The 19,689-nt window shown below is 37.4% G+C and overlaps 1 protein-coding gene across 1 annotated transcript in view; it reads left to right on the top strand.

Annotated features, from left to right (window-relative positions):
- Positions 1-19,689, top strand: part of UNC13C (unc-13 homolog C) — a 616,040-nt gene that overhangs the window by 528,509 nt on the left and 67,842 nt on the right. Inside the window, exons 27-29 of the mRNA XM_082733851.1 lie at positions 1,366-1,515; positions 6,480-6,603; positions 15,468-15,524. Of these exons, the coding sequence (XP_082589977.1) occupies positions 1,366-1,515; positions 6,480-6,603; positions 15,468-15,524 (331 nt within the window). The remainder of the gene's footprint in view (positions 1-1,365; positions 1,516-6,479; positions 6,604-15,467; positions 15,525-19,689) is intronic.

The raw sequence follows: 19,689 nt of genomic DNA, 5'->3' as shown, positions 1-19,689 counted from the left end.
AAAAGTGGGTGGAAGGAGGAGAGTCCTTCATACATTCAGCCATTTTTTTCTTGAGCAACCTCTTTATTCATCTTGTTCCATGGTGTGGCTATACAGCACTAAAAGAAGTTTAAAAAAAAAAAAAAAGTCCCTGCCCTCATGAAGTTTACATTCTATTTGGGCAACAGGCAATGAACAAGTAAAGAATAAAGAATATGCAATGTGTCAAATAATTACTATACACACACACACACACACACACACACACACACACACATATGCATGCATGCAATTAAGAAAAAAAAAAGAACTGCAAGGGAATGGTGAATGATAAAAATGTCATTTCAGACTGAGTTCAAAAAGACCTCTCTAAGGACCTCACATTGGGCATATGCCTGAAATAATTGAGGTCAAGAGACCCATAAGAAATTTCATGGAGGAGGGGACCTAATAGTGGCCATGAGGTAAGAATGTCCTCAGAGATTTCTAAGAACACTAAGATTTAGGATACTTTATAATGATTTGCTAGTGGATACTGGGTATGAGAGAAATTCATTAAACTTCTAAGTGGAAAGCTTTTGTAGGCATGGAGCTCACATTAGAAGTCAGGTCTGCTGATGTATTTTGGAATTACCAGTATATTGATGGTGTGAAAGCCATGAAACTAGATACAATTGCAAAAAAAAAAAAAAAACAAAAACAAAAACAAAAACTCTATTTGATGGAGAAATGGAGTAATCCAATTATCCAGCATAGAGGGTTATAGTGTAGGGGTGTAGGTTTGCCAGATGAAATACAGGATATTCACAATTAAATCTGAATATCAGATAAACAGTGGACATATTTAGTATACATATGTCTGAAACATTGCTTGGGAAATACCTGTACTAAAGAATAATTCATTATCTGAAATTCAAATTACCTGGGTATCCTGACTTTTCATTTGCTAAGTCGGGCCACCAACTCCAGTTGTTAGAGGTCAAGTAATAAAGAAGCATAGCCAATGAGGTTAGAGGGAAGCCAAGAGGGTATGGAGTCCCAGATACCAAGTGAAGAATGTGTACCTACATGCCGAGAATCTTTCAAGACCAGTCATTTTCCCAAATAGTGCTCAGAGGAACATCTCAACTATTACTGTGAGAGATGGGGGCCGCATGAACCCCCACTCAAATTAATTCAACCCAAAGAGCATTCCTTTTATCTGCTTTATATATATGGGTCCCAAGTAAGATTTCCTCCTTCAGACCAGAAGTCTGAAGACTAAGCAGCAAGGGAATTCACACCATTTGGAGCCAATCAGACTCCTCAGAGTTGAATTAAACTGACACAGACAAAGAAGTCATAAATGCTTGCCTTGATTTCAGAATTTATATTCCTTATTTTTAGTTTCCAGCTTATCATTGAAGAGTGTATAAAACAGATGAGTTTTGAACTAAACCAAATGAGAACAAATGGAAATGCTGCCTCAAATAAGAACAGTGCAGCAATGAATGCAGAGATTGTATTAAGACCCCTCATGGACTTCTTGGACAAAACGTAAGTCTTCCACCTGGTTTTCTCTTTAACCACTACCCTCAATTTGATTGATATGGGGTTAAGGAAAAAGTTGTTTTCCTCTACATAAGATAGTTTTAAAAAGTTTTCTACAGAAATATAATAATTCATTAAAAAGGAAAAGACTTCTAGTTCATTACCTGATGGGAAAAAAAGTAGGAATGACTTCATGTAGGAAAGGAAAAAAATGGAGAGGAAATAAATACTGGTGACCAACGAGTATGGTGTTCTGAGGGGAAGGAGCGTTAGGATTTGATGCTTCCCAGATAAGACATTGTTTTGCATCCTCTTGGACATCAAAAAAGACTGGGGTAAGTCCAGAATGTCGGATTTCATGTTGCAAACCTGAAGAAGAGAATAGCACAAATACGAGTAGAATTAATTCAGCTCAGAGACAAGTTGAGTGCCTGACTCAACCTTCAATAATTTATTAAGTACCTGTCTTTATCAAATTTTATTCTAGGCCCTAGGTAGTGATGAAAAAGAGAGTCAAAGTCCTTGAGTGATGGAAATGATGGTCTAATAGCAGTGGAAAAGCAGACCTTTGTGACCAACTAAGACAGTGTTCTTAACCAAAAATTCTTGTTTTTTAATGCTTCCACTAAGTCCCTACTCTTAGTAGCTCTAATTTTATAAGTTTGGAATAGGGTCTAGGCACATATATTTTAAAATGTGTCCACAATTGGGAACCAATGATGTAAAACAACCAAGGACATGTTTTCTTTCTTTTTTTTTTTTTTTAAGATTTTTAAAAATTTATTTTTTTCAGTGTTCCAAAATTCATTGTTTATGCACCACACCCCGTGCTCCATGCAATCCGTGCCCTCCTTAATACCCGCCACCAGACTCACCCAACTTCCCATCCCCTCCCCTCCAAAACCCTCAATTTGTTTCTCAGAGTCCACAGGAGACACGTTTTCTTAAAGTGATACTTAGCACCAAACTGAGGTAGAAAAGTAAAAAAAAAAATTCAAAAACCTACCAAGGGACCAGTGTGACACATGGTAGTTTGCACATGTTAGTTACCTCATTTAATATTGTTGCAGCAAATTAATTCATACCAAAGGGACCATGATAAATAAGGATACAGTACCTTTCTTTAAAGAAAAAGACAGCAAAGAATTATTAAGGAGGACATATTCTATAACTTACATTTTAATTCCATTTCCCTTTCCTTATAGTGTTTACTGCATAAGCAAGACTAATGTTCTTATGACTTTAATTTTAATATTTGGTAGACAAATTAAGTTTTCTGTTCTTTATGAGAAAATATCTAGGAGGTAGCTTAGCAGAAGGGAGGTAGGCAAGTGATGTAGAAGAAAGGACAGAAACTCAGAAAACCTTCCTCACTTCCTTAGTTTCTTAATGTATACTTTTACCATCTAATTTCCTACACAATCCGTTCATGTTTTTATTGTATTAGATGGCTCTTTTCTCTGGCCAATATGGAATCAAATCATATACCACCATTTTGTCAGGAGTGTGATAGTGAATGAAGAGCAGGACAAAATAGTGCCAATTCTCTTAAAACTCCTACTGGAAAGGGGCGCCTGGATGGCTCAGTGGGTGAAGCCACTGCCTTCAGCTCAGGTCATGATCTCAGGTTCCTGGGATTGAGCCCCACATCGGGCTCTCTGCTCAGTGGGGAGCCTGCTTCCCCCACTCTCTCTGCCTGCCTCTGCCTACTTGTGATATCTCTCTCTCTCTCTCTGTCAAATAAATAAATAAAATCTTTAAAAAGAAAACAAAACACATAAAAACCCAAAAAACTCCTACTGGAAGAATGCCTTCTGGTTTTTTGACCTCCAGCCAGCAGTTTGGAGACATGTCATTTATCATTAGCAAAACTACATATGTTTGTATATATTGTAGCCAAACATTATAGAACATACAGAAAGTTCTGACTTATCCTAATTCTGTCAACTACTAGCTGAGAGACCTTGAATTCATTATACCATCTGTAAAATGGGGCTAATACATAAAGTCAGTGGATCTTTTTTTTTTCAGTGTATTTAAATTATTTTAATTTCTGTTTCTATTTTATTTCTATTTCTATTTTTATTTTTCTACTTAGAATTATACATCATTACATCATCTTCTATATAACTTTTTCTAATTCATAGGAGAAAGGGACAGTATATAAAGATACAAAAAAACCTTGGAGCTTTAAAAATTTGTGAAAGATTAAAATTTTTGGAAAGAGGAGGCATAAAGAGTTGCAGAAATTCTCAGAGCTAATAAAAAATGTGTAAACTTAAAGCCATTTGTTAGGGGAGATTTTTAAAAGTCAGATATTAGTTCTGTTCTCAGGGAACCAACAAGTTAGACAGGAAAAGTAAACACAATGAGGTGTAAGTTTTAATTCCTTGTTCAGATCATTGACAGGTATTCCATTTGGTTGGATCTTTCCAGGTGGATAGGACTTAGAGGCATGGACATGAGGGACAGGGATTTCGGGGGAGCGAGAACACCTGGATATGGTTTTCATAAAAATCTGATCAACTATATGACAACAAATTCCTATTGCCAGCTGGTATACACAGCATTTGAAAATTGTCTGGTTGATTGGTCTGTGGTCAACCAACTTAGATAACTCTGTTTCCAAAATATAGGCTTTTCAGCTTGCCTTATGCTGTTGGTTAACTCTGACTAAATTAAGGAAGCAGTAGCTAGATCTCCTGTTCGTTCATTTAAAATGAATAATAAAGGGCTGGGTGTCTTCAGGGTAGCTTTGAGAAAAATCTTCTTAGAAATCATGCTATGTTACAAATGTACAGGTTCTCTAAATATAACATCTTATTTCTTTATGTTTCCATTTCTTCACCAAGACCTCCCCACTCTATAAAGCAAGCTGTAAACTCTTTGACCAGCTGGCAGAAATCCCATGCAGAGCTGCAAACAGGTCAAGGATTTTATACCTGTTCGTTCAATTCCAGTCTCAGCCGAGTTAGCTGGCATGCCAAGTATATGAGCAGACCATAAAAACAAGGTCAATTCTTAAACTCAGACCTTTTGAAAATGGAAATGACATGTCTGCTACAAAACTGGCAGATTCGTTTTGTCTCAAATTACCATAGGGATGTCTCTGAGATTAGGTCCTGTCGTTGGGCTATGATCCATCTGCTGGTTTCTATCCTACGTCCGTATCGTGGCTGCTGCCCTCCAACAGTGTTATGCAAAAGAGTGGGGCTACATGTTCCATAGCTGTGCACAGGGGCCTCGTCTTCCCTCTTCATCCAAAGGGGGCTCTTCTGCCTTTTCATATACTAGGGAATCTGCATATAGAGGTGTCAAGTAATTCTACATAAATGTGTATTTGGGAAATCTTTCCCTTTGCCTCTCACATGTCACATGCCTTTATATATTAATCACATGCATTTAAAATAATAAATTCTGTCTCTGTCAGAAATCAGAATTCAAGTTATAATTTCTGAGTCCAAAAGCATACAGAGTACTCGGCAGCACTATAGGGAGTTTATGAGGCTATCCTGACGCCCTCTGCGAAACAGGTTTGATTAGCTTTTATTAAAGGCGCCTCAAAGAGTTCCGTGTCCTATTACAGCACATTCAGTAAATGTCTGTGCAGCTCTGGGACTTCACAGACCATTGGTTCATCATACAGTAACGTATTTGTCCAGGGCAGCAGGGGGGCATTGGACAACACCCTGGATTTGGAGGATGTTTCAGCCCTCACTTACTAGCTTCACTTCCTTGGACAAGTACCCTAACTTCTCAGAACCTGTTTTTGGATTATAAAATGGGTATAGTAATAAACAACAAAAAAAGATCTGCCAGAAGAGGTTTTTAAACTAAGGCGTTACATTAAAAATAGGTGATGTTATCATCATTCTCATGCTGAGAAGAATTTGTAAGAAATATAAATTGAAACTGATTAAAGCTGGTAAATGTGGAATCTTCAAAACTGAACTTAGGGAAACAGAACAGATTAGTAGTTGCCAGAGGTGGGGGGGGGTGGGGAGAATGGCTAAAAGTAGTCAAATTTAGGAACTTCTAGTTAAAAGATACGTAAGTCATAGGAATGTAATGTAGAGCACCATTACTATATTAACAACTTTTTATAGTATATTTAACAATTGCCAAAGGTAGGAAGATCTTCCAAGAACTGATAACTGTCTGAGGTCATGGATGTTAACTACATTTACTGTAGTAATCATTTTACACTATATATGCATGTCAAATCATTACGTTACACACCTAAACTTACAAAATGTTCTATGTTCATTGTCTATCCATAAAACTGCAACATCAGTAAAGCTGGTAAGTTTTGCCTCTTGAGTAAAATTACATGCATCTTTTTTATGTTGGAGCAGTGTCAGGTAGTAAAGAAAACATGTTTCTTTGGTGTTTGGCCTGTATCATGAATATGGGGTATCTAGTAAATAGAAGTTAGAAATGTGGATGAAAATCATATACATTGGGGGCCTTGATGTCAATTTAGGAAACAATTTAAGCGGAGAGAGACCCTGAATTCTTTTTCTACCAAATAGCAAATTGTCAAATATATGTGTTGAAACATATCTTTAATATTATGTATTTTGTTCAATAAATGAAATTTACCATTTGAAAATTATAAAGGCCTATTCATATATTTAAATCTCAGTATTGAGGGGCACCTGGGTGGCTTGGGTGGTCAGCGAAGTGACTGCCCTCAGCTCAGGTCATGATCCCAGGGTATCCTGGGAGCAAGCCCGCACTGGGTTCCCTGCTCAGCGGGGAGCCTGCTTCTCCCCCTCCCTGTGCCTGTCGCTCGGCCTACTTGTGCTCTCTCTCTGTCAAATAAATAAAATCTAAGTCAAACAATCAATCAATCTCAGTATTGAAAAACTTGAATTTCTGATCAATAAAATAAGTTGATACTCTCCTAGGAGGCTTTTAAATGATTAAAAGTTTTATTTTAAGTGATTATATGTTTTGCTTTATTTCAGATTAAGTCTCTCAGCAAAAATCTGTGAGAAAACAGTCCTGAAGCGAGTTCTGAAGGAGTTATGGAAGCTAGTTCTTAACAAAATAGAAAAACAGATTGTTCTCCCTCCTCTGACAGATCAAACAGTAAGTATTTAAAATCAAGATTCAATTAAGCTTATTGTTCTAATTTTTATTTTTTATTATTGAAGCGTAGTTGACATACAATGTTACATTAGTTTCAAGTGAACAACAGTGATCTGATAATTCTATATTCAAAGCTCACACAATAAATGTAGTCCTCATCTATCAATATATAAACAGGTTATTAAAATATTATTGACTGTTCCCTATACTGTACTTTTCATCTCGATTATTTATTTATGTTATAGACGTTTGTACCTCTTAATCCCCTTCACATATTTTGCCCATCTTCCCACACACCTCCTCTCTGGCAGATACCACTCTGTGTTCTGTATTTATGAGTCTGTTTCTGTTTTTTTTGTTCATGTATTTGGTCTGGTTTTTAGATTGCAGGTATAAGTGAAATCATATGGTATTTGTCCCTCTCTGTCAGACTTAGTTCACTTGGCATAACACCCAGTGGGTCCATCCATGTTGTCACAAATAGCAAGATCTCTTTTTTTTATGACTGAATAATATTCCACTATGTGTGTATATGCACACACAAACACACACACCACATCTTCTTTATCCCTTCACCTGTTGGATGGACATTTAGGCTTGCTTCCATATCTTGGCTCTTGGAAATAATGCTGCAATAAATATAGAGGTGCATATATCTTTTTGAATTAGTGCTTTCATATTCTTTGGGTAAATAGCAGTAAAATTACTGAATCATATGTTATATCTACTTTTAATTTTTTGAAAAACCTCCATACTGTTTTCCATAGTGGTTCCCCCAAATTACATTCCTATCAAGCCAAATCAAGTGCATGTGGATTCCCTTTTCTCCCCCTCCTCACCAATAGTTCTTATTTCTTGTCTTTTAGATTCTAGTCGTTGTGACTAGGGTGGGGTGATATTTCGTTCTGGTTTTAATTCGCCTTTCCCTAATGATTAGTGATGTAGTTCATGTGTCTCTTGGTTATGTGTGTGTCCTCTTTGGAAAAATGTCTATTCAGGTCCTCTGACCATTTATAATCAAATTACTTAGGGTTATTTTGTGGTTGTTTTGAGGTTTTTCAGTGTTAAGCTTTGTAAGTTCTTCACATGTTTTGGGTATTACCCCCTTAACAGATAATATCATTTTCAAATATATCTTTGGATTCATTAGGCTGCCTTTGCATTTTGTTGATTCACGTTGCTTTTCAAAATCTTTTTATTATAGTAATATAGACCCAGTAGTTTTTTTGTTGTTGTTATTTCCCTTCCCTAAAGAGAAAGACCCATAAATATGTTGCTAAGGCCACTTCTCAAGAGATCACTGCCTGTTATCTTTTAGGGGTTTTATGGATTTAGGTCTTACATTTAATGTTTAATCCATTTTGAGTTTATCTTTGTTTATGGCATAAGAGAGCAGCCTGATTTCATTCTTTTGCATGTGGCTGTCCAGTTTGTCCAACACCATTTATTGAAGAGACTGTCTTTTCCCCAGTGTACACTGTTGTCTTTCTTGTTGTAAATTAATTGACCGTATAAGCATGGACTTATTTCTGGATAAATAGCATGCATTTATTTCATGGATTGCCATTCTGTTCTATTTATCTATGTGTCTGTTTTTGTGCCAGTGCCATACTGTTTTGATTACTATGACTTGGTAGTATATCTTAAAATCTGGGATTGTGATACCTCAAACTTTGTTCTTTCTCAAGATTCCTTTGACTGTTCAAGTTTTCCATACAAGTTTTGGGATTATGTGTTCTAGTTTCGTGAAAGATGTCATTAGTATTTTGATACGGATTTCATATAGACTTCCTTGGGTAGTACAGACATTATAATGATATTATTTCTTCACATCCATGAGCATGGTGTATTTTTTCATTTGTTATACCATCTTCAGAATATAAGCATTTCCCCTCTTTGGTTAAATTTATTCCTAGGTATTCTATTCATTCCTCTGGTGCAATTGTAAATGGAATTATTTTCTTGGTTTTTCTTGTTGCTACTTCATTATTAGTGTATGGAACTATAACAGATTTCTGTATATTAATTTTTTTATCCTATAAGTTTACTGCATTCTAATAGTTGGTGGTGCGTGTGTGTGCGTGCTTTTTATGTGTGTGTGTGTGTGGAGTCCTTAGGTTTTTCTATATATATAGTATCACGTTATCCTCAAAAAGTAACAGTTTTACTTCTTCCTCACCAATTTGGATGTCGTTTCTTTCTTTTTCTTATCCAGTAGTGAAGCCAGTCCTCCAGTGCTGTATTGAATAAAAATGGTGAGAATAGACATTCTCATCTTATTCCTGATCGTAAAGGAAAAGCTTTTTTTTTCATCTACTGAGGATATTAGCTGTGGTTTTTTCATATATGCCCTTTATTATGTTGTATTTTGTCAAATGCTTTTTCTCTATCTATTGAGATGATTCTTTTTTTATTTTTTGGAGTGTCTTTATCTGGTTTTGGTATCAGAGTAATACTACTTTGGTATGAAAAGATGCTTAATAATGATACCAATCTTCTTAAATTTATTGAGATTTGTTTTGTGGCCTACCATGTCATCTATCAATCCTGGAGAATATTCCATGTGCACTTGAAAAAAAATGTGTATTCTGCTGTTTTGAGATGGAATATTCAGTATATATCTGTTAAATTCATCTGGTCTAATGGATTCTTCAAAGCCACTGTGTCCTTTGATTTGCTGTCTGGATGATTTATTTATTGATGTAAGTGAGCTGTTGCTGTCCCCTACTATTATTGCATTACTGTTAGTTTCTTTCTTTATGACTATTAGTGTTTGCTTTATGCATTTCCATGTTAGTGCATGGATATTTACCAGTGTTATATCCCCTTGTTGGACTGATCCTTTTGTCTTTATGGGATGCCCTCCTTTGACTCTTGCTGTGTAGACTTTATTTAAAAGTCCACTCTGATAGAAGTCCTGCTACTCTAGCTCCCTTTTTGCTTCCAGTTGCATGGAATATCTTTTTCCATCCCTTCTCTTTCAGTCTTTACATGTCCTTAGGTCTGAAGTGAGTTTCTTGTAGGCAGCATATACATGGGTCTTTTTTATTTTTTATTCCATTGAGTTGTCTTGGAGCATTTAGTCCACTTACTTTTTAAAGTACTTACTGATAGGTATATACTTACTGCCAATTTGTTGTTTTCTGGTTGTTTTTGTAGTTCTTCTTTGTCCTTTTCTTCTTTTGTTCTCTGTGATTCAATGGCTTTCTTTAGTGTTACCCTTGAATTTCTTTTTATTTACTATATATCTTAGAGGTTTTGATTTGTGGTTACCATTGAGTGTATATAAATACCAAATGTTAAGTTGGTGGTCACTCAAGTTTGAACACATTCTAAAAACACTAAATTTTTGTTCCCCTCTACATTTTGTTATTAATGTTTTAAGTATTTTTATTTTGTATATCCCTTGACCTATTTTGGGTAAATAGAATTGATTTTGCTATTTTTATGTTTTAATCTCCATACTGGTTTTATAGGTGATTAATGTACTACCTTTACTACAGTTTTACTTTTATCTGTGAATTTTTTTTCCTTTCATAGTTTTCCTATACTTAAGCCTTTTATGTCTACTTAAATAATTTAACATTTCTTCAACACTTCAACATTTCTTATGAGACTGGTTCTGTGGTGATAAACTCCTTTTTGCTGGGAAACTATCTTTTTTTCATTCTGAATGATAACCTTATCTGGTAGAATATTTTTCACTGTAGATTTTTTCCTCTCAGCACTCTGGCCTGCCGTTTCTGTTGAAAATTCAGCTGGTAGCCTTACAGTGTTTCCCTTGATGTGACTATTTTCTTTTCTCATGATGCCTTATCTCTCCTTATCATTACATTTTGCCATTTTAATTATCATGCGTCTTGTTGTGTACTTCCTTGGTTTCATCTTGTTAGGTAAGGGCTTTCTGTTCTTCCTGGGCCTGGATGTCCGTTGCCTTCCCCGGATTAGGAAATTTTTGAACCCCCTTCCCTCTCTCTTCTCCTTCTGGGATGCCTAAAATTCAAATGTTATTACTCTTGATGGTGTTATTCTTGGGTTTCACTTGATGCTGTTCAGCTTGATGCTTTCCGTGACCCTGTCTTCCAGATTGCTAATCCATTCTTCTAGTGTATGTTTCACCTCAGTTATTGTATTCTTCAGCTCTGACTCTTTTTTATATTTTTTATCTCCTTTTTGAAATTCTCATTACATTCATTGACTCTTCTCTTAAATCTGTTGAGAATCTTTATGACCATTACTTTGAAACCTTTATTAGGCACACTGAATAGTTCTGTTTAGATATTTTCTGTGACTTTTGTCTTATTCTTTCATTTGGGACATATTTTTCTGTCTCCTCAGTTTGTCTAATTTGGTGTTTGTTTTTATGTATTAAGTAGGTCACTGCCATTTCCTGGTTGTGACAGTTGTGGCCTTGTAGAGATGTCCCATGGTCCCTTGTAGCACAGTCTCTTCTGGTCACTCAAACCAGCTATAGGGTTGTTGCCCTGCGTGGGCTGTGTGTACCCTTCTGTTGTGGCTGAGCTGTGACTGCTGTGAGCTCACTGTTGGGTGGGTGGGGCCAGCACGCATCCTAGATATATCTATATTGGACTCTGACAGCTTCTTGCACAGTAAAGGGCAGTGCTTGCTCCCTGTGCAGCCATTTAGAGGTCCAGCTGCAGGAACTATGGACATGCTCATGTGTGGGGGTTATCTCCCATTCCAAGAGCAAGAGCCAATCTAGAGGGGCACTGGGCCAGGGCATGTTTGCTGGCAAGGTAGATAGAGTTTTAATACTGACTCCCACAAGTGTCTGGCTATTCTGGCTGGGGAGGACAAGAAAATTTGCACCTGCCACTTTTATTTCCAGAGAAATCTGCAGATGGCTGACCCTCTGGCACATACCCTAAAATTAGTCAATCAGTCCTCCTGTATACCCTGGGCACTTTTTCAAACTACTGCTTCTGTGGTCCTGACCAAGTTATTTAGCTTGCTCTCTCTGTAGGAGCAGGACTTGGTTACCTATCACCTTTCAGGGCTTCCAGAGTTAAGCCTTGTTAATTTTCAAAGCCAGATGTTATGTGGACTTCTCTGCCCTCTCTGGGTCCCCAGGGCTAGGGGTGCCCAGTATGGGGTCTGATCTCCTCACTTCTCTGACCTGTGACATCTCTCCAATTTGCAGTGAGTCACCCCAGGTGTTTGGTTCCTGATTGTGTCTCTGCCCCTCCTACGTGTTGTTTTGTTTTATAACTATGTGGAGGAGACAGTGGATTCCCACAGCGAAACAGGTCACCACCAGGCCCTAGGAATACCCTCCACACCTTGTCCCTCTTTTGCCCGCCCCTTCCCTGCTCCCCACGAGGTCCCTTCAAGGCCTCCCACATCCAGGCCAAAGCCCTATGTGCCTTGTCCAGGAACCTCCCGGCCTGCGTTGGGCCCTACAGGGGGCCCAGCAGAGGGCGACACAGCTGCCTGACAGGAGAGAGGACCCCGCCCCCTCCCTTCTTCCCAACTTGCAGTTGCCAGGAGATGAGGGGGTGCAACTCCGCACCTCCCCTTTTCTGCAACAGGAGTAGGGTTGGCAGACCAGCCTCTCAGCCCCAGCCGGTACCCTACCTTGCTTTGTCCGGACCTGTGTTTCCGATTTTTTAAGGACCAAAAAACAAAACAAAACAAAAAAACCACAAAACAACAAACAAAAATCCACACACACACACACACACACACAAAAAAAACCTATAAAAAAAGGAATTAAAAACTTTCAGAGAATTACTATTTACTTTATTAACTTACGGATTTATTATATAAATATATATTCACCTAGCATAGGGACTTTTCTCTATGACCAGCTTTGGAAGATCTGTTCTGCCAGTCTTCCGGCTTTTACAGAGTTAGTTATATAGAGGTAGTTGTTTCCTTGGTGTGTCCGGGAGGAAGCGATCCTCCTGTTCCATCTTGTTCCTCTCTCCCTTGGTTACACTTTTAGTAACCCATCTAATTGTACTTTAGTGAATGATTTTCATCCAGCTAAAATAATGATTAAATCCATTTTGGGAAAAAGTCTTCAGCAAACAGTAGCTAAACAACGATCATTCAGATGACATTTTCCTATACAAATAAATTTTAAATAGTAGCAGTCAAATTTCACAATTCCTTGACATTCAGAACTTCATTTTGGGGGGATAAAAAAGTATGAAAGTTTAGCTTACAGCATTATCTGGTCTATACACATAATTTTTAAACTTAATTTTACTGTGAAACCCCAGGGAAATAAATTTAGGATACAATACCCCCACTGTGCTTTTTTCTAAAACATTATAGTTTAAGAAGATAAATCCAACACTGCTCTAGGGAATATTTTTCTCCTTTCCATTTTACTTTCATCTATTACCTTTCCAGTTGGAGGTTAATAGAGGAGACACCTTTTTCTGGGTTCAAAGAACATGATTGTATCATACATAGTGAAATAAGAAGGAACCAGAAAGCTCATTTGGCGGCAAAGTTAGACAGTGGTCAAATGGATGCACGCAGTACCAGGTATCTCTCAGTTCACATATCCTGAATCAAACAACAAAAAAGAAATAACCCTAGCATGCACATGTTAAGTATTTTATTTCTGTGACCGAGAAATATAAGTTGATGCAAGTACTGAGTAATTATAAGCTAAACTCAAATGTTTTGACACCATTAGTCGTGTAGACTAAGTCCATATTTCAATATGGACAATTCAAGTCCAATTCTATAGGAATTGTTTTCTTATAAAGTGTTCAAAGATGCAAAGATTCATGTTTTTGTTGATTTCCTGCCAGCAAGTGATAAAATCTGTTATAGCCTACCACATATGGAAAGCCAAATTACATATATACGCATACATGCACCCTTGATTCTGCTACATTTCTGTAATACCAGTTAGCTCTAATGGAATTGGGAACAGCAGGAATGGTGTCAGTACAATCTGGAAGTTGAGTTGGTTTATGTATAAATTTTCCTAGGTGGGAGGCTCTGCAATATAATAGAAGACCTATACATTCAGCAGAAAAGGAAAGGACACTCAGCTAAGCTACTACATGGCGGTGGAAGGCACAGTTAGACATGGTTCTTCTACCCAAACAGATGAAGCTTGTATGGCTCTCACACAGGGAAGGCGACCCCCTCCCTGCTGAGAGTTCCAGTTGTATGAGTATTGCTCCAGCCCACATTTGTACTCCTTTGTGTGGATTATTTACTATTTTGCATTTCTACTACCCCGCTGTGGCAGCCATCAGCTCCCTGTGTGCCATACAAGATCTCTCCCAAAGTAGCACTTCCTGATTTTGATCACTCATTGATAATAAAATTGCATAAGTTTTGACTATGCTGCCCATTGCTATTTTGCCCATGAGCCCTATTATTGCTAGAGCACAGTTTTGTAGAACGAGATTTTTCAAAAATACATACATCATGCTATAGTAGAAAGTATATGACATATGACATACCATTTTTTCTATAAGGCCTTCCCTAGGATAGCTTACCATCACCTCAATTTTCTCTAGCATTGAGTTCTCAAAGCATGAAGCAATATCTGTCACTCATTCATTCACTATGTGTTCTCAGAGCTCTGGTGTGCTGGGCACCGTGGTGGGGATGAAAATAGGAGCAAAATTAGATGCGGTTGCTGTTCTCATAAACTTTGTAGTCCTTCATTTCCTAATCAATTCACAGGATCCACTAAAAAATGAAGAGTGTTATTCCAGAATAGCTGATTTTTCCCTTCTGAGAAAATATCCTAGGGACTTAGAATGAACTTAGTACCAAATTTACTTTTTTCCTGCCACTTTTGCCAACGGACGTACCTCTAGTTTTTCATTCTAGTAATGCTGTGGATGGTTTAGTCCTCTGTTCTTCAAGCTTTTCCTAGGATGTTGGCATTCTAGGAAGAGCCTCTGGATGAGGGGAGAGTTAAGAGGGCAGGTCTCTGATAGACTGGACAGCATTGGAGGAGCAGCAGCTTCACCTGCCTCAACTCTGTATCTTGAAAGTTTGCATAGATCTATTTGGGGCCAAGTGTAGTGAGGGAGCTACCTCTACTAAAAATAAATAAACGTTAAAGATCATGGATCACGCCAAACTATGGAAAGAACCTAGATGTCCATCAACAGATGAATGGATCAAGAAGATGTGCTATATATACACAATGGAATACTATGCAGCCATCAAAAGAAATGAAATCTTGCCATTTGCAACAACATGGATGGAACTAGAGCGTATCATGCTTAGCGAAATAAGTCAAGCAGAGAAAGACAACTATCATATGATCTCCCTGATATGAGGAAGTGGTGATGCAACATGGAGGCTTAAGTGGGTAGAAGAAGAATAAATGAAACAAGATGGGATTGGGAGGGAGACAAACCATAAGTGAATCTTAATCTCACAAAACAAACTGAGGGTTGCTGGGGGGAGGGGGTTTGGGAGAGGGGGGTTGGATTATGGACATTGGGGAGGGTATGTGATTTGGTGAGTGCTGTGAAGTGTGTAAACCTGGTGATTCACAGACCTGTACCCCTGGGGATAAAAATATATGTATATAAAAAATTAAAAATTTAAAAAAAAAAAAAAGATCATGGATTCAATCCATGTGCTACCTTAAACCAGCTATGTTAGTCGTAATCTGTTTGTTAACTCAGACTTAAAATTCTCGGAAATGGGATATTGCCTGTGAGGACAATTATATTGCTAGCAGTACTAGATATCTTTGACCCAATCTGTAAAACCAGTTAAGTGTATATGGCATAAAAGTCACAAGTATAAGAAGGGAAATTTAATTTTCCATTGACTACATTTCTATTGTTACTGAAGATCTTAAGACTGACTGAGTCTTCTCTCTCCTTTTCTATGTGTGTCTCTAGGGACCACAGATGATTTTCATCGCAGCTAAAGATCTTGGACAATTATCCAAACTGAAGGTAATAAGAATAAAGGGATTATCGGTTGTCTGTGAAAGATAATAAGCTAATTACAGCTGTACAAGAAACTATCCTCCTACTAGTAATGGTATCCAGCACTGCAGGACTAAGATGCATGTCTGTGAGATCACAGTCAAAGCTAGAGTCTGGATCAAGGATGGATCAAGTCAAAAGGTTTTCCTTTTTTCCCCAAAGATTTCTGATACTTTCCAATTGGTAGGGCAACTGGGAAATTTTGGCTTTAAGTTAGATCATGTTTTCTTTCATATATGAAACAGGCTCTGTATGAATAAAGGCAAAATGGAGCACTTCATAGAAATCTAGTAAAGTCTAGAAAAATCTTAAAGGCAAGAAAGCTAGGGTGGAAAAATGAAACTCCTCAAAGCACACCTTGAACTTGTCAGTATATTCAAGCACATTGTAAATGAGGATTTGCTGACTTAATAACTCTGCCCTTTCTTATTGCTGAGATTCACAGGACTGTGCAGTTATGCAGGGAACATCAGCTTCTGTCCTTCTAGAATAGGAACTCGAGTGATTAAAATAGATATTGTGCTTCTTTAACTGGCTTTTTCACTTCGAGTAATGTCCTCTAGGTTCTTCCATTTTGTTGCATTTGGGTAGATTTCCTCCTTCTTAAGGGCCAAATAAGATTACCACATTTTCTTCATCCGTTCATTCATCAATGGATGACATACAGGCCAGCGCTGTGCCTATCGTAGAAGTATGTGTTGCTTTAGATCCATTTTTTTCTCTTAGAATGTAGTTCCAGACGCAGACCACCTTAGTTCAAATTCTACCTCAGCTGTTTCCAACACATTGACAAATGACATTGTCATCGCCATGTGTCCATGACACATGGACATTTGACATTGGCCAAAGTATTTCAACTTTTTAATCTTCAGATTTGGCATTTATAAACTGCAGAACATTTTCACACTTGCTTTATAGGATTTTTGTGAGGATAAATGAAATAATGCATACATTATCTTTGCACGGTAATTGCCAAGATTCTGCCACCACCCACTCACAGAGGCTGGCAGCTCAGAGTCAGGTCTCACTGGGATTGTTTTATGTGTATGACACAGGGGAAGAATAATCCATTTAATTGCATGATTACTTACTGAGATGAAATAGGTGTCCTATAGTTTTAGTACCCTATGTTACTCCCTTGCTCAATAAAAAAAAAATGAAAGTCAATAATCCATTTAAAAGATATCACCTAAAATTTCTTACAGGTGCTCAGTTAGGTTGATGGTTTAGAGGAAAGGTCAAAGGTAGATGTTACTCCCACACTATTGCTTTGGATCTTAGATCTTGATCCCTTCCTTTATCCCTCTTATTATCTTCCTGGGATTTATATTCCCTACTTTGAGAAATGGATTTATACAGGGTTGAAATTCCTCATATAAAACCATGAAGGTGAGGGCGCCTGGGTGGCTCAGTGGGTTAAGCCGCTGCCTTCAGCTCAGGTCATGATCTCAGGGTCCTGAGGTCGAGTCCCGCATTGGGCTCTCTGCTCAGCAGGGAGCCTGCCCTCTCTTTCTCTCTCTCTGGCTGCCTCTCTGCCTACTTGTGATCTCTCTCTGTCAAATAAATAAATAAAATCTTTTAAAAAACAAAACAAAACAAAAACAAACAAACAAACAAAACCATGAAGGTGAAACAGCATAGTATCTCATTGCAAAAGAAATGGCCCTAGACATGCTTCTAGCATCTGTGTGATGTTAGAAAACATACTCCGTCTCCCACAGCTTCAGTTTCCTTAGTTGGAAGTCTTATCAGCCAGAATTTATCAGTTCTGTCTTATCAGAACTATCAGTCAGTCTTATCAGCTCCAAGTGCTAGAAAGCAAGACTAACATAAACAAGGAAGGATTTATTGCTACATGAAATTTTATAGTCCTAGATAATTTTACTTTCCATCACTGCTTGATTAGGAACTCAAAGAATGTTATGGAACCTGGTTAGTATCTCTCGACTCGGTTCTTTCCTTGTATGATGTATGGCTGTAACAAACCTACCTTCTTATTTGTAAGATGGTTGCCTCTGCTCTAAATCTAACATCCTTTGAACTTGAAATGTTGTAGAAAAGAACACCAAGCTTGATGTGAGGAATTCCAACAAATCCCACCAGAACATCCTGGTCTCGGATAGTGTTATCACCACTCCAAAGCCAACCATTGTGACACAGGCTTAACTGACATACCAGCTATGAGCTGGGGGTGTGGTCAGCTCTGTCTGCATCTGATGAACTCTGAGTGGGGTGGAGATAGCTCCCCAGAGTGCATAAATATGCTAGGTGGGAAAAAGAACACATTAGGTCCCTTTGCAACTTCCAAACTTCTTCAAGACTGTAACAAACTAAAAACAATAAAATGTCCTAAAAGGGTAACTATTATTCAAATTACAGAATAAGGCATCTACAGTATTTTGCAAAATTAAAACTCTGACCATAATAAAGAATTTCAAATTTTCCAAACCATTTTTCCTTATTTTACCAAAGTGTCACCAAAGTGTCATTTCCATTTTAAATACTTGGTCTTCGCAATATTTGTATGTTAGTTTGAAAGCAGGTTAAGATAAATCCAGAAATCCTATATGGAAATATTAACAATTATCTAACTTACTTGAAGAAATACAGAGTCAAGGAAAATAGAACAATGAAGGAAATTGTTTTTCTGCATTTGACTACCATTTAGGATTAATCCATTAAAGAAGTATTTATTCAGCCATTTGACACATTACTTTATGCTCTGGAACTTCATAATGTAGATATATTATGTATGCCTAACTTATTACTATTTAATGAGATTAGATTTATTTGGCATAAATTTTGAAAAAATAACTATTTTTAGATAGGTGATATAATATTAAAACCAATTACTACATCAGAGACTGTAAATTTACTGCAAGCATGCAGTAACTCATTGCCAGCCTCTTTCAGAGACTCCCTTATTTTAATGAGCTATTTTTAGATCTCTGAAATTATTTCTTGCTAAAATTATATTTTTCTATAACAAAGAGTTGAAGCCAGACTGGTTTGTACTTACTTGCCCTTAAACATTTCCACCTACAATTTAGTAAACATTTCCCATTACTGTTTGAGTCTCAATGGGTAGTTAATATTCCTATTTTTAAAATATTAAAAGGATACATATGTTTGTGTTGAAAATCCTGTATCAGACAAACATGTAGTGAGATGTCATGGACTCAAGGGGCATTGTATACTTTTTTTTTTTTTTTTTTCAAAAATCTTCAAAGGAGTATGATTTCATTCAAGGGTATTGAACCCTACAACACTATACTTGAAAGAAGTACAATTCATTTACCAAAAATATATTGAATTCCTAGCAGGTTATAATTGCCAAGATAGGTACTGAAAGACTGCAGACTTGAGTAAGACGTAGATCAAGATTATCTTGAGAAAGTCATGTCATCTACCAAATAACAATAAAAAAGGGGCTGGAATAGGGTGAGGCACTGGGGATTGGAAAATCTGAGCATTGCATACAAGTGCCTGACCACTTTTGTGCAATGACCACTGAAAGAGAGCCCTTGCTCCACCTGCCAAGCCATACATGTTGATGTAGAGCTGGGCCCTGCAGAAGAGGCACGGTTCTTAAGAAGGAAAGGCAGTGATTGAACCATTAGTCAAGCCATGCATTCTCAGAGCTGTGTCTGTTCATGTGGGCTTTCCTCTAATTCACATAAGACACCTATACTAGTTTGCAGTTAAGCTTCGGGAGGACAAAAGCCTTTCTTTGAATGAACAACATATCACAATTACCTGGGATGGCAGAGGCATATAATAAGCACTCAATAAATATCTGCTGAATATTGTTGACTAGAATAGTGGCACCTCTGGGGAGACTCAGTTTTGGTGGGCGGGTGGGGGGTGTCAGGAATTTTAAAAATTTTCTCTTAGGTTTCTTTTTCCTTTGTGGTTGTCTTCAACTTTCTACCATCATTTCCCTATGGAAGTTTGAATGATGGGTTGAGAGTGTCCATAATGAACAATGAGGAAAACCCACCAGAAATGTGAAAACCAGCTCTAAAATTTTGGAAAAAAAAAGATTTTAATGAAAATATGCAGAGCCAAAAATTCAGTTAATTCTTGGGGGCTTTTCTTAGTAATGACTAAGCATTAAGGGGAATCAAGAAAG

Source organism: Mustela nivalis (assembly GCF_964662115.1).
Source record: "Mustela nivalis genome assembly, chromosome: 6".
In the NCBI taxonomy this organism is placed as follows: Eukaryota; Metazoa; Chordata; class Mammalia; order Carnivora; family Mustelidae; genus Mustela; species Mustela nivalis.
Note: the sequence above shows the minus strand (reverse complement) of the source record. Positions and strands in the feature narration are given on the sequence as shown.